The sequence below is a fragment of the Balaenoptera musculus genome, chromosome X, assembly GCF_009873245.2.
Source record: "Balaenoptera musculus isolate JJ_BM4_2016_0621 chromosome X, mBalMus1.pri.v3, whole genome shotgun sequence".
Taxonomy (NCBI): Eukaryota; Metazoa; Chordata; class Mammalia; order Artiodactyla; family Balaenopteridae; genus Balaenoptera; species Balaenoptera musculus.
The window spans coordinates 12,047,707-12,063,407 of NC_045806.1; the positions used below are offsets into that span (position 1 = coordinate 12,047,707).

A 15,701-nucleotide genomic window follows, 5' to 3' on the forward strand; every position below is an offset into this window, starting at 1 on the left:
CCACATCCAGTTGAGAATCACTGAGCCACAACCAAATATGAAGGATAAAGGAAAATCAACTCCCCAAAGTGCTGTGAATACAAATCAAAATCTGTAGAGAACTTTAATTTTCAGAATTTCAGATTTTAAAAATCCAGCCATAGGATGATACAAGTTAACATCTATCCAGATTCTTTTGGGAATGCAGAGAAGGATAAAGAGGCCTTTAAAAATCCTTCACGAAACTAAACACAGACCTAGGATACCCTGACTGAGCCAAAAATGTTTTGGTGGAAGATAAATCAGAACATATCAACGTAGGGGACTGCTTTCCACTGCTTCCAACAAAGTGGGTGGGAGAAGCTGGGCATTGGGCTGCACCCCGCAGGCCTGCAAGCCCTATACTTGCCCAGCCTCAAGACCGAAGAGCCTAGAGTCAGCGACAGAGATATCAGTGGTTTAATAGATGGGGGATCTTACACATTTGAAGCAAGGTCCTGGAGCGACACCCCACGGCGTGCGGCAGACAGCAGCCGGCAGGATGGCGGGACATGGCAGGAGTCTTCGCTACCGAGGGAAGGGGCAGATTTACCAGTTATAGGGGAATTGACGTCAGGTGGGCTCATCAGTTACCAGGGAAACCAGCAGAGGGGCACGCCCCTCACGGCTCCTTTGATAAGTTATCAGGTGGAGATGTTCTGATCTAAAGATTAGAATAATCACTAGCTCCGGCCGGGGCAGGTATGTAGCAAGGTCAGTCATGTGAGTGGGGTGTAGGTGAAGCAGGCACTGGTCCAGCAGGGGATGTACAGAGAGCAAGAGAACAGCCATCTTGGGGGGCCTGATCATACACTGGGCTTCTGTAAGTTAAGTCAAAATTCCAATTTCTCTTAAGATGGCTTGCAAGATATAATGCATAATTATGTAGCTCACATGCACAGTACTTTACAGATGTATTTGTCTCACGCAGTGCACTGAAAAACTCTAGTGCACTGAAAAACAAGAGTTTGGATTAGGAAACAAAGGCACAATTGAACTTGCTATTCCATGAGTAAAAGAGAGAATATTGTAGAAAGAAAAGATGACAGAGTAATTCATCAACTGAAGGATATTTCCTGTTTTTCTAAAAGACCAAGCAAAACATCAAATTGCACTGAAAAAAAAAACATGCGAGGTAGGGGCTGGGGGCAGTGTTGCTCAACTAGTAAATAATATTCTGTTCTTCAAACAAGACAAACTCAAGAAAAATGTCAAAATGTCATTTTGGTCTTTATTTTTGGACATGTAGCATGTTTCCATAAATCAGTTTTACATGTGCTACTTTTTGGAACATCAAAAGAAATACAATACATTTTTCATAAATTCCTCATCACTGCAAGTTAACTTTCAAATAAATGTAAGTAGCAGGGCAGAACAATATGTTTCCACATATTGACCAGTGCAACAATGACAGTTACAATTTAGGTATTCAGGAAGCCTGAAAATTAAGATTTACTAGAACAAGCAAATTTACTTCCATTTGCTAAAGGGAAAAAAAAAGAGGAAAATATGCAAATTACATATGTTTCATGCAAGAACTTTAAATCCTATTTCCATCTGAAATAAATGGCAATTTAACAGACAATTCTGAAAAAAAAAAAGCTAAGAAACAAAAATAACATACAAGAAAAAACAGCAGTATGCCTTTAAAAAACTGCTGAACAGAATAAATTAAACCAAATGTTACAGTTTCTTGCTTTATCATGAATATTGGCACTGTTTATTTCATATTTATATAAGTCAGTTTCTATGCATAAAAATCCCAGTAAGATTTAATGGTTTGGGTCAGTCTGTTTTTCTTTAACAAAAGAACCCCTAACTTCTAGATATTAAAAATTGCACTCTTGCATTTGTGTTTCAGTACAAAACACAAATATATTTCTTATGTATCAGTGGCAACCAATTAGTAGGCATGTTAAGATACTTTTTTAAAAGAAGTTCTATGAATGTTGCCATTAAAAAAAAATCCTGTACAGAATCGCAATACTGCCAGCATCTAACTAGCACGCCCACAGTGCCTCATTCTTGTGACTTCACAGTCCTTAATCACAAAAACTTATTCTAAGGAGTTCAAAGAATTAATAAGACACACCATATGGATAATTGGGGGTTTAAAAACCCATGGCTATGGGCCACAACGATTTCAGTTAACAACATCCATCCACAAAGAGACTGTGTTCCTAAAATTTTCAGACTCAATTGGCTATAAACAAAACATTCTGGGGTCAAGACTTCTGCACACTGACAATACTTATCAGGCATCAGCTAGGCCACAAGTGAAGGGAAGTGACTTCTATCAAAGGGACAGGGTAGCAGCTGATTTTGAGATGGCACACCTTGTACATTGTGCTTGGAAAACAAGAAGGCATTGACAGAGGACTAAATTATGCACTGAGAGATGTGGAGGGTTTCTCTGCACTATCATCAACAGTGGTATCGGTCCCTAGTATTTAAAAAGCAAAAAGTATTTTCATACACACAAGCGAAGACGAAGGCTTGACCTAGGAGAATGCATCCAACAGGATCAAAGAAGAACTCGGAGTACGCCGGCGATTTTTTCCTGGCATTAAAAGCATGAGCATTTTCGGCATGGCGGATATCTTACCACTTCATGTCAAACCTGACTATGACGAAGTGAACCATCTGAGTGATCAACAAAGAGCGAATGCACCCCCCATCCCCCCCACCCCCCCCCACCCCCGGGTCCTTACCGCAGGAAGCATCTAGTTCAACGTTCTATGCGTGGTAGGTGCTTAAAACATGCTGGTCGCTGACAGCCCATTTTACTCAAGAAACCTGCTGATTATATGGAACACTTACTGAGCATACCCAATAAAAGTTTAAGAACATGACTTAAGTGTCTAATAAATGTAGTATGAACACAACTTAAAATAGTTCACAGAGTTGTTGTACTTCCCTAAACAAAACTTGCAAACATCTCGTGAATGTCTAATTAATGGTAGAACATTTAAAATTGGCCAAAAAATGCCCAGAAAACGTTTGGCCCTTCAGCACCCAAAGCTCCCAAAATATAACGTTAAAACATCTCTGCTAGAGGGATTTCAGTAGTCTGAAAAATTGCATACCTGAGTGGCTTCAATGTTCTCTCCTAAATTTTAAATAAGTGCAAGGAGTTTCTACACTCAGGAATTGCATAAGTGTTTATCTTTCCTCAAAATAAAACACGGAATGATATAGAGGTAGCATAACTTACTAAATTAACTTTAAAAAGAAAAAAAGCAAGGTTATTTTCAATAGTCTTAATAGAACTATTACAAGTGTTTAAAATCTCACAATCTAGGCTTTCTTCTACCTGGTTTTAGATACCTCATTGTTCTCGTCCACCTTTTTCCTGTAAGGATACTGATGAGTCCAGGCACCCTTTGGCCCTGTGGCATCTACTGCAACGTCGATGATAGAATCTGGAGTCACCCATCTCAGGAGAATGAGGAAGAGAAAGCTGAATACAGCCAACAAAGCAAAAATGCAGCCTGTCAAGGGGCCACAGTGAGAGACGAGTCTGTCCAGTCGTTTGTCCAGCGGTAACACAGCTTCTCCTGCCACTTGGTCGTACACCTGGCGGGAGAGAGCCGAGAATGAGCGCCGTGAGCCCCAATAAACAACGACCTGCACAGACCAGGAGCGCTTTAGAGATGTCAACAGAAGGCGCGTACATTTCACTGTTGTTACAGTGATGATGTGATGAATGAAACTGATTACACTACGTATTGCCATTTGAGTCAACACTTATGGAGTGCCTATTCTGGACAAAACACTGCGGTATGTATACCGTGTGATACAAAGATGAATCTACCACGGTTCCTGTCCCCTAGGGGATCCCCATCAATACTTAACCAACTACAAGAATTCCAAAGTCCTGAGATGCTGCAGCGGCTTTTTGGGCCACCTGTCGAGGCCATATTTACTTCAGCAGTGACTCCCCAAGCAGGGAAGAAGGACTGGCCCTTTAAGATTCCTTGACTCAACTACCATCAGAGAGTTACAATCTACTGTGCTTCTGGGTACAGAGAGGCTCCTCTTTCCACAGCCAAGTGACGCCGTGTTGCTGAGCACAGACGGGGAGAACATACAGAGACATTTCACGGATTCCAAGTAAAAGGAGCAGAAAGAGATGGGGGAAATTTCGGTAGATGGTATACGTCAAACAGTGGCAAACAAAATACAGTTTATTGCTGAGTGTTGGTAGTAGGTGGCTTGCTTTTTTAAAGTATTGCTAAGCACTAAACTCTGAAATATTAAAAAAAAAAAAACAAAGCTCCTTGAATATACTTATTTCAAACACATAAAATGGGCCGGCATTCATGTTTTTTAACTGCATTTGGGCATTACCTGTGGTCATTCTCACGTTATCAGACCTGTAAACCATCTCCTTTTGAACTCAAGAAAGTTATGACGTGCAGAGCAAGTTCTAAAGGTCAACGGCCTCTGAAAGGTACGGGTTGTTTTCATCTAGCTCCTCTACCCCGAGGACATTTGGAATACACTGTAGTCAGAATTATGTCGAGCGTTATGCTGAGACTGGCGAATTATAAATGAAAAAGTATGTTTCCAGCATGAATGCTGATTCAATTTCTTGATCAATTTTTCTAAATAGCAGTTAAACTAAGGAGTTGAAAGGGATCAAACATCCTGTATGGAACAGGTAGAATTAAAAGAGCAACTACAAACTCACCCGTGTGTCCACCTTTATTTCTAAGTCAGTTAATTTATGATCTCAAGTGACACAATAACAATTTGCTACTACGGAGAGAGTGACAGGGAGGACAATCCATTAGGGACAAGGATTAACGTTTTTTTGGAAAGTATGCTATAAATCGCCAGAGTGTAAAACTGAAAACAACACAGACGGCCTACTATTACTTTAAGCCTAACTAAAAGAAAATTTGTGGTTTTTAAAAAAACCCTAACGCGCTCCTTTAACACAAGCTGACAAATTGTCACCGTAGTTCTTTGCCCCAAACTTATTATCTACAACAGCGCAAACTTCTGAGATTTACATGACGTTGATCAAGAAGGTAAAGGCACAATTACAGAGATGTGGTCCTCAATCAGGGTGGGTTTCACCGAAAGAACCTGCCTAACCAAATATCCCTGCCCACCATTCCCATATCTCCTCTGCTCCTAAAGGGTCCAACAGTGGGCACAGGAAGATGAACCGGACAGAGCCCGAAAAGGCTCCCGGGGCGATTCTGCCACGTGCTCCCAGCAGGTAATCAGTGCTGCGCCCCAACTTCCAAAGGAAAACAAGGAAATGTACTTACTTCATACGGGTGGCGCGATTGCAAAACTTCTAGAAAGTGGCTATCTCAGAGCTATTTCAGTCAAAACTGTTTGTTAATGCAAACTTCTCATGTTTCAATGGAAACTGTGTATGACGATTTTTAGAGATAAAAAGAGTTTTGTTGCATTTCCATTCAAACCGGGGCTCACCTCAGGTACGGGAATTTACAATTTAAACCAAGTAAGAAAGCCTTTCTGCTTACTCGGCTCCATCTTGCTCTCTACTTTGGGCTAGAAACTGGTTGCTCCACTGAATACAATGAGACTATAAAGCACTACCTTCTCCACGCTCCCAACTGACTGTCTTTCTGGGTCACAATTTCTAAGAAGCACAGCGTTTCCATCCAGCTTGCTATGTGATAATAAGAGGCAGGAGGTAGACGAAGTCATGAGAGGTACTTAAACAAAGGGCACAATTGAGTAGAATAAATGAAGTCCTGACCTCGAAATAAGGAAGCATTTCCCACAACTGTACTCTCCCACCTAAGGGCATTAACCTATTTCCTGCACCTGTCCTTTTACAAATTTCCTACTGCTGCTTTTTACTTGTGATCCTATTTCCAACATTTGTCACATGCTTTTTGAATTCTAACTTACTATGTTCTCCATCAGCCCAAAGATGCAAAAATCCCTCTCCTGTAGAAAAATCACAGCAGCTAGCAAAAGTGACACGGGAGTTTTAGGAAGTAGCCTGGATTAAATATTTGTAACTTATAAAGTTGCCACAATCGGGCTAAGCAAAACCATATATTTTCTAATAGACCTATATGCTTTAGAATTATAAAGAGCCTCAAGAAAATGTCTAAGAGTAGCTCTTAATATTAGTTTTGCCTCTAATTGTTGTGACTTCTAGAAAATTTTGTAACTCCTGCATGCCCAGTTTAATGAAAGGTCTAGATGCTGCATTACTGCTATTTTCAGATGTCAAATGCAATGATTTGACTAGAAACTTAGCCTAACATATACCAGAAGTAACACAGAATTCACTTCTTTTCATTTGGAAGAGACTTCATAAACTTAAGCAATAGAGCAGAAATGGTAAACCTATATAAAAGAAGCAGGTGTGTACGTGAAACATCAAGTAAGAATTCAAGACACAATCTTCAAATACCCTTCTCTTAGCATGTGACATACTTTTTCAGTTCTCTCCGCAACATTCCTCCAGGTGTAGAAAGTCTTTACGATGTTGTGGATATTTTCTGGAGGCGGCAATGCTCCTGACTTCAGTTGGAAAACAGCTTTTTCCAATCCCTCACACAAAGATTTTACAGAAGGCTCACATAAAATGATAAGATTTTCTGGAAGTACTTCAGGAATTCCACCAACCCTGGTACTTACAACCTTAAAAAGAAAAAAAGAACATGTGATCCACCATAATTCATCTCTCAGGAAAATAAACAATACCAATTTAAAAACATATTACAGACTGCATCTGATTATTTTTCAAAATACAAATACAGAAACCCCAACAATGTAATAAGCCCTCAAAGCTTTTTACCTGTAAACCACAACTGGCTGCTTCCACAATTGCCATGCAGAATGCTTCAGTAAGGGAAGTATTAAGAAAAATATGTCCTTGAACTAAGACATTTCTAACATCTTTGTGTTCTAAGGCTCCCAAGAGACGCACTCTGATTTTTGAAACGAGAGAAAAAAGAGGGGAGTAAAAATCATGCTACAAAAGAAATACCATTTATAAGCTAAGTGTGCTACTCATATTATACTTAGATTCTTACTGCTTCTAATGTTTTCCATGTCAAAAGATTAATATCACCCAACTCTGATCTAAAAGGAAGTCATATAAAGCTGTTTGGTTAAAGCTTGTACAGCTAACATATTTCTAACTTTTGTCACACAGATCAAATTTCATCTTCTCCAAAATCAGTCTGCATTCAATGAAAATGTTAATACACTTTGATGAGTAAATGTTAAAGTGTCGTTTCTAAACAGGAAAATGTCCCTTTTAAATTGATGCTTCACATGCACACGGCTCACATGTTAACTAAGTTACCGAGGAAGAGAAATGTTCGAATCTGTACATGCAGAGCAATTTACATGATTTGGGCCGTGCTATTTAAATCACAACTCAGTATGCCTTGAGAATCTGCAAACATTTCCAATCAAATAGCTGTTTTTTTGTGCATTCTCCGGTGCCCCAACCAGTGCCCCCTAAAGTCAAATAATGTTGGGCTAACAGAAAAAAATTATGAATTCCTTAACTAGGGTTCCCCATTTTATATAATTTTTCTTAAATAGGCCTTGCATTACATTTTTACATCAAGTACATGTAGGAGAAGCAGCCCACTTAATGCAGGCATGTAGCCAAAACCAATTTTAGGTAACTGATATTTTCTCACCCAAGACAATATGGAATCCATCAATACCTGTCATGGAGCTGGTATCTTTCCCGTACTTCTTCCAAAATGACTCTCTTTGGTCCCTCTCCTCCAATTATGAAATTTAAATTGGGATATTTCTGACAGAGTTCAGGTATTATACCACTAAGCAAATCGGTCCCTGAAAACATCAAGTTGAATGTTGGAGTTATCAATAATTAACCTCAAAAAAAAATTTTATCAGAACTGAGAATCCACTCACTTCGAAAAGTAATATTAGCTATGCCTCCCTTACTTAAGTAGAGAAACAAATTCTCTTAAACCTTTCCTGGAATGGTGGAATCGTTCACAAACTGCCAGGGGTCCCCCAAGAGTTCTTGAGGATATATACACTGACACCCATGGGTACCTTACACACACCCAGTTCGTGGACTATTCTGTTTCGTTTCAACATTGTGTTCTAGGTTATTCACCTGTGTTTACACAACACCTACTGCTAAAAAATGGCATTTGAGGTAGCTTACATTTCAGTTAAAATTTTCTGCAGAGCAGGAGAGTTGACTGGAGATCTGGGTCTTGACCCAGCCTTTTTACGAGCAAACTCTTTGATAATGGGAGTTTCCTGATAAGAGAAAATGAACAGACCGATGTACCTGAAGTCCAAGGTCTCTTTCACCTACAAAATTCTACCAGCGTTATGATTCTACTTCCTACTATAGGAAAGGGCTAAGCAGCAAAATATAACTGCTGCCTCCATTTTGTTGAGAATGCAGTTTGTACAGAGGATTTTGCAGCGAACACTAGGGTATTAGCAAAATTTATAATAGTCCATCCAAATCTGCTACAGCCCACTTCCCCCGAATGACAGTGAATGAAGGTGGCAGGACCTCCAGTGCCAGATCATTACAGTCTGTAGAACAAAAGGGTGCATCTTGGTCCTTTTCTTTTTAATGAAACTTTCTTATAATATGTAAATACAACCTTAAGTAATATAAAGCAGCAAAATAAATCATGCCCTACTAGTCTGAAAGTAGCAATCCAAAGTGACAGTAGTATTGATGTTTAAGAATTTAGCTCTTTAACAAGTACAAATCATACACATTCAAAAGTAAATGTAAAATAAGCCAGTAAAAGTTTAAGAAATGCATACACACACATACACAAGAACTGCACTTCTTCTATCAATCTTCCCAAATACAGGCACATCAATTATTAAAAAGATGGTAGGAGAAATAATATATATAGGGTCATTTTTATTAAATAATTCAAAGCAGGATTTATTAAGTAAACTCTGTTAGTATTTTCAAAATATGATTGCATTAGCAAACATAAATTCACATGTGGCTTTTCTGAATTATGAAAGCTTCTCATTAAAATCTTAGCTATCTTTGTTTCAAGTTTATTACCAAGTCCATCAACTGGATTTTTAGATAAACCAGAAGGTGTCTTAATGACTTTTAACAAGTAACCTCCTATAATTCTTTCCTTCCCCTCCCTCCTTGCCCTCTCCCTTCTAATACAAAGGTTAAGAATCCATTCTTTAAATGAAAAAAAACCAAAACCCCACATATAGAGCAATAATCATAATTAGTAACAATAGCTACAATTACTGAGGGCTTACTATACCAGGCGATGGGCTTTAAATGCAGTTATTTAATTCTGACAAGTACTTTAAAAGAAACGGAACCGATTAATATTATCAATTATCTATATTATTATTCTAATAAAGGTTTTTTCTCCCCATAATAAGAAATGTTCTGGTGCCTCTAACAAGAGTCTAACACAATGAAACATACCAAAGGACTTTCAATTGCCATATTCTCACAAAATGGACAAGAAAAGCTCTGATCTGAAGTGCTTCTAAAGCACAGTCTAACAGAATCTTCTGAATCTATACCTAGGATAATGGTGGCTGGGCTGAGGGTGGAGGGAACAGGAGACCTTAACTCGAGAAGAGCTCAACTCAGGCTTGTCATCTCTGTTACTTACTGTGTAACCTGGGTGAGTTACTTACCCCCTCTGAGACTCAGTTTCTTTGTCTGTTACATGCAGATAACATCTACCCTACAGTTGCTGGGAGGGTCAAGTGAGGTACTGTACCATGTACAGGCTTTATCAACTGCAGAATATAAATGTAAGTCATCATTAGCACTAGAGCAAGAAGTGGGGCATGTCTGCACATGCACGTGAGCGCTGCTAAACCCTGCCTGAGAGCAAGACAGGCTCAACGGAAGAGGGAAGAGGCCAGGGATCCTGGGTAATAGGACTTTTGATTTATTTTCTTACTTAATACGTTCCAGTGGCCTTTGATATCTGGTCCAAATGAACACCTCCTAAAGAAATTAATTTATTAATAATTAATGGACCATTAATACAACTACTCACTTCTGGGCTACAGATGTGGCCATTCCTTCTCAGAATGTTACTTTTTGCACAGTGCCTGGCATACGGAAAGGGTTTGATAAATATTTGTTAAATGACTGAACTGAGAACAGGAAAGGCTGTACCTTCACTCTTTGGTGGTTAGCTCAGCTGGGTAAAATACCATAGTTAGTGAAGTAAAGGTAACAGGTTCAGTCTTTGAACAGGGAAGTTAATTTTGCTCTGATCCTTGGTCACGCATGCATCAAATGCTTTCTCAGCTAGCTATCTCACAAAGGTATATCATTTGGTGAAAAAACAAAATAGGCACATTTCTTAAGTTACAACAAACACATTACCAATATCCCAAGAGGGATTCAGACACAGAACGCTGCTCCATTCACATCTTCTTCAAGTAAGGAATGGAAGCACTTCATTGCCTTCACCCCCAAAAATGCAGTTCAGTAGAAGTTCTCTGACCAACCTCCGCTTAGTGGATCACCGCATGGACCAAGGCTCTCCATTCCAAAGGTAAACCATCCTGACCAAGGCCCACATCTGGATTTTAGGCCACTCCCTACTACACTGCGACACTTCTGATCCCGCCGCTGAGCTTCATGCTCACCAAGAATCAGCTGCATTTGTCCACAAATCTGTCTGATGCCAATTTTATTATACTTGTTACAGTATTTAAATAGCACATAAACGGACAAAATGAGTTTCTGTGAAACTAAGCTGAACGGTTTGAAAAATTCAATAAAGACACAGTAAAAAAAACCTTGTCAGATTAGGGGATATCCTGAACCACCGTATAAGACCAAAAACAAATGAAAAATCCAGAAGTACATTACTTCATATGCCTTTAGGTTCTCACCACGTTTAAGAGACCCAAACTGGCAACTGTTAAGTTATGCTCTTTGAAGGTGATTGTGCAAGAAAGATGATGCAGCTCAAATCAGTGGACCAGTACTCTTAAGCCTCCAGGCCTAAATCAAATTATTGGTGATTCAGTGCATGGTAATAATATTTTGAGTAAATTAAAATATTTTAAAGGGGGGGGGTTTACATATTATCTTTTTAACAATTCCCCACTCTTAGTGACAATTTTGATTGCTGGACAGGTTTTCAAACACCATCCAGAAGACCATTTATGTTTTGAATAACTGGACTGCTTCAGACTTTTAGTCAGCAAGGCTCTACAAATTCTACTGTGGCATCCATGAAGTGCTGCAGAGGCACTAGAACAATCCTCCTTGTGCACAGCAGACACATACCGAGTACAAATTGGGCTAAGTACTGTACAGGAACCATCACTGAACCTCACAAGATTACCACTGTTGCCCAAATCACACAAAAGAAAAAAATTGAGACTCAGAGGTGTCAAGTAGCTTGTCTTCGATCACACAGGAGGATGGAGCCAGGATCGGACTCTGGGCTATCTGACCCCCCTTTAGCACTTAGCTGCCAATTCATTATTAATGTCTTATCTACGATTAAAGGAAATAAGCAAGCTACAAAACAGTAATATGCAGAACAAGCGCACTGACTTTGAGTGTATGCATAAAAATGACAGGAAAGCTATAAATCAAACGTTCATTAGGGTCATCCCTGAATAATACAGTTACAGCTGATTTTAGTTTTCACCCTTGTGATTTTCTTAGTTTTCAAAATATCTGCAATGAAAAGAAAGGGTTATGTGATGGCCTGGGCCCTGTACTTCCTACTGCATGTGTATGGAAATTTTTAAAAGACCTGACCTATTAAACAACATCAGGTTATTGTTTTTCCTTTTAAGTAACTATGAAAACATCAGGGGTGGGTGGGGCTGGGGCTGGGAATAGCATTTACCACTGTTCCAGAAATTTCTTCTTTAAGATGTATAAAACATTATTAGACCCTTCTTTGCTATATTTAACACAGAAGTTGTTATAAAACCATAAAACAAAACAAAAAGCCCAACAATCATTATAACACAAATATTCAACAGCTTTCTACAAGGAAAAAAAGGCTGTGCAGTGCATTTGTAGCTATCATTTCATTACCTTTTCTGTAAACAAGTCTGCTGACAACAACAATAGTTATTACACTATCATGCCTTCTAAATGGGTCTGGAGTGAAGTCAGTAGGATCTACAGCATTAGGAATGACGGACACTATTTCAGGATTCAGTGCTGCTCTTAGCACAGTGTTTTCCTTACTAGTGTAAGAGACACAAATTATGTGGTTTGTGTCACAAAGAGACACAGTTAGAAGCTTGTTTGTAAGCACCGAGCTGACATCAGCAAATCCAAAAAGGGAATGGTCCGTGAAGACTGTCTGGAGGCCCATTGTCTTGGCGTGGAAGAGGGCATCATGGGCCATGGCAGAAAAGGAACTATGTGAATGGATTATCGTGACTCTCTCCCGAACAAATATGTACCTGAGCAATGGCAGACTGTGAAAGAGGGTCGTGGCTGTAGATTGGTTGTACATGACTTTCAGAGGCAAGTAATAGACTTTGAGGCCATTAGTGAGGTAACGGATGCCTTTGCGACTTCCATAAGCATGGGTGACAATTATGACCTTGTGCCCTCTTTCAATCAGGCATTGAGAGAGCTGGTAAATGTGGCCTTCCACGCCTCCCATATTTGGGTAGAAAAAGTCCGACACCATGCATATATTATGGGTACAGGCTCTACACGTGGAAAGACGTCCAGGGCTGACACGGGAGAGTGAAGCTGAGGGACGCTGGCCATGCCCAGCTCCTCCTCTACAGGTCATGCTGAGATGGTTCAGGCATCAGTCCTTACAGCAACCCAGTTAAGATATGTGTCCTCTAGTACCTGAAAGAGAGAGTAAACAGGATCTAAGCTCAGGATCTAACACAAAATACATTCCACACTCCAAATCCAGACATAAATATTCTTTTAATGTTAATCCGTTAGCTTTTCCCCTAGAAATAAAACAAAGCATATGATGAATTCATGCATTTGACAGCATTTACTTGCTTAGCACTTACTGTGTGTCGTACAACAAAACTAGACTCTGCAATGTCCTTATATCTTAATTTTGCTCTAAAAATACCGCTACACATAATCTTAAATAATGTTTGTTACACCAAAATATAGAATACTTTGCCATGTTAACAAACCAGTTCATTCAAATAAAACATACAGCTCTTGACAGAAAAGGTTTGCTAACCCCACTTTAAAGCTTAGCCATTGACTCAATGAATCTCATCAAGTTCTCTAGTATTAAGTCTGTGGTTTAAAATATACCTGGAGCTAGAACTGTCTTTTGAGAGCAGCTTTTTAAAGTGTCACCTGTAGCACATGCCACAGACCTTATTTTCTCCTTCCTTATTCAAGAATGGTGATAATCAAACCGTTCCCCTCATTTTCTTAAACTTTCAGTTATGTATATCTTCCCTCCATCAGTGTCCCTCCCTTCAGTTTGGAATCGAAAGATAGAAACTGAACTAGAGATGGGCTGGATGTGGGGCCATTTTCTACCTCTAAAGTAGGAAATGTTCAGCTCAGGGGTCCCCGAGATCATCAGCGCAAAAATCATCAACTCAATATTCAGTATGATTACAGATTCTTAGACATTTAAAGCTAAAGAGAATCTTGGAAAGTGAGTGAAAGTCCTTCTCAGCTTTACAAATGAGATTTCCATGCCTCCAGAAACTCAACTATACAATGGGAAGCCATCCTAAAGGTCTGAGTTTCTGATTTCACCGCAAACTCAGAAAATGCAAAGTAACAGCTTGTGCAAAGTCTATTCTCTCCAACAAAGTCATGTTTATTTTAAATATTGTCTCAGAAATACTCAATGAGTGTTTGTTGAGCTGCATTTGCTAATTACAATTCAGTATTACCAAATCATAAGATTCTTCAAGTCTGTACTTTTAAGTGGCTTCACGAACGTTTTCTTACTGTGGTTTGTCACCTAAACCCGAATTTCCAGTTCCACTCAATTTTAAAAGATGAGTGATAACGAAAACAGTGAGTAAAGCACCAAATGAAATCATTTAAAGTTCTGTCATTAACCTGCAATGTTCTGTGAGCAATGTGCCTACCACGGTATCACGCCTAACACTTTCATGGCGTAAAAGCTCAACAAAGAGCACAATCACAAAATCTTAAAATTTTAAAGTTGAAAAAAGGCTTGGAGATCTAGTGACTACCTCTCTTATTTTACAAATGAGAAGCCAGAGAAGTTGAGCGATCGGTCCAAGGTCCCCACCCAGCCACTTAAGTGGCAAATGCGAGATGGCGTAAAGTCCACGGCCACGGTCAACGAGTTCCTAGACAGTTATTATCAGCAGAGACTCCCGAGAAGCCTTTGGGTGACCCGGCGGGGGCTTGGGGTCAAGAGGACGGTGCTTCCACCCACCCGCCGAGCGCCGTTCCAGCTTCACTCGCTGAGGGGTCGCTGGGGAGCGCCAGAGCCAAGGAAGGGATGACCCCGCTCAGTCAGAGACCCCGGCGCAGTCAGGGGGGGGTCTCGCCAGGCCCAAAGGGAGGAAAACGGCCAAAGAGCGAGCAGGAGGTCGAGGCCGGGAGTCCCAGAGCCGTTCGCCCCGCCCGCCTTAGCCGACGCGGAACCGGCTACAGCTCGGCCGCCCCAGCGCACCCTCAGCCCCACTCGACTCCGGAGACCCTCGACCCCGACCTCCGAGCCTCAAGCCGGGTCGGCTTCGCCCCCTCCATCGTCGACCACGCTCCCCTGAGGGCAGCTCAGTCCCATCTGGAAGCAGCAGGGAGTACCGGCGCGGGAAGCTCAGACACGCACTTACCAGCGAGTTCCATGGCCGCCAGTGTCCGGACCTCCCGCGGCTGCAGCCGGAGTCCCGCCCCGCTGCCCCGAAGCACCAATCAGGGGCGTCCGCGCCCGAGCGCCGCACCCCCAGAACAGCCAATCACAAAGAGGCGCTGTGGTCACGTGCAGGAGTGACGCTCAGTCCCCACCTTTCAGCGCGGGGGTGTAACGTCAGCGCGCGCCTGCACAGTTGCCACTGTGGTCCGGAAGACTGGTTTTCTCTGTATTGAAAGCACTAATCCTCGGTTTAACCTTTTATATGAATTCTTAATATTGAGATTCTCTAAAAATCGGCCTTGGTCTCTTGTTACACAAGCAGCCCACCAGGACCCTTCGACGGGGTAAAACCAGTACTCCCAGCGTGCCTCGCAGCGACCCTTTGGCGCTCCTGGGAGTTGTAGTCCCGTGGTCTTCGGAGGCGAATCCGAACTCAGAAAACTCACTCCCAGGATGCACCGCACTGCTAAACGCGGGTCTTGCGGACCGTAGGGTGGGTTCGCGCCTTGGTTGTCTAGTTACAGCGTCTCTTTTCTGGAAGCTTGTCCTCTCTGGCTTCCAATTGGAGAGGCTTTTGGCTGGGAAGGCTACAGAGAGCTGGGGTCATGGTGGCGTTTTGTTTGTTATTTATTATCTGTGCCATAGCAGACCCGCCAGTTTCTTACCACTCTGGTAGGATTGCCTGATGTAGTAAAAAAAAAAATACACAAATAAAAAGTCACATCAAAGTTTTTAGTAATTTGAATTTCAAATAAACAAATATTTTTTAATATAAATACGTCCCAAATATTGGGGTCTTTACTAAAAAATTATTCGTTGTTTATCTGAAATTCAGATTTAACTGGGCATGTTTCATTCTACCTGGCAACCCCCCACTCTGGAGGAAAA

At 40.9% G+C, this 15,701-nt stretch overlaps 1 protein-coding gene across 5 annotated transcripts; it reads right to left on the minus strand.

Annotated features, from left to right (window-relative positions):
- Positions 1-1,229: 1,229 nt before the first annotated feature.
- On the minus strand, positions 1,230-14,829 carry PIGA (phosphatidylinositol glycan anchor biosynthesis class A). 5 transcript variants are annotated; one of them, XM_036840291.1, is made up of 8 exons: positions 14,794-14,829; positions 12,059-12,838; positions 7,704-7,836; positions 6,818-6,950; positions 6,454-6,660; positions 3,346-3,594; positions 2,730-2,814; positions 1,230-2,638 (listed from the first exon to the last, which is right to left on the minus strand). In XM_036840291.1, the coding sequence occupies exons 2-7, from the start codon at positions 12,774-12,776 to the stop codon at positions 2,806-2,808; spliced, it is 1,449 nt and encodes a 482-aa protein (XP_036696186.1). In that variant the 5' UTR covers positions 12,777-12,838; positions 14,794-14,829; the 3' UTR covers positions 1,230-2,638; positions 2,730-2,805. The 5 variants fall into 5 exon arrangements, with proteins under 5 accessions (XP_036696186.1, XP_036696185.1, XP_036696183.1 ...); XM_036840290.1 differs by having other exon boundaries at positions 2,730-2,817; XM_036840288.1 differs by having other exon boundaries at positions 2,730-3,594.
- Positions 14,830-15,701: the final 872 nt, after the last annotated feature.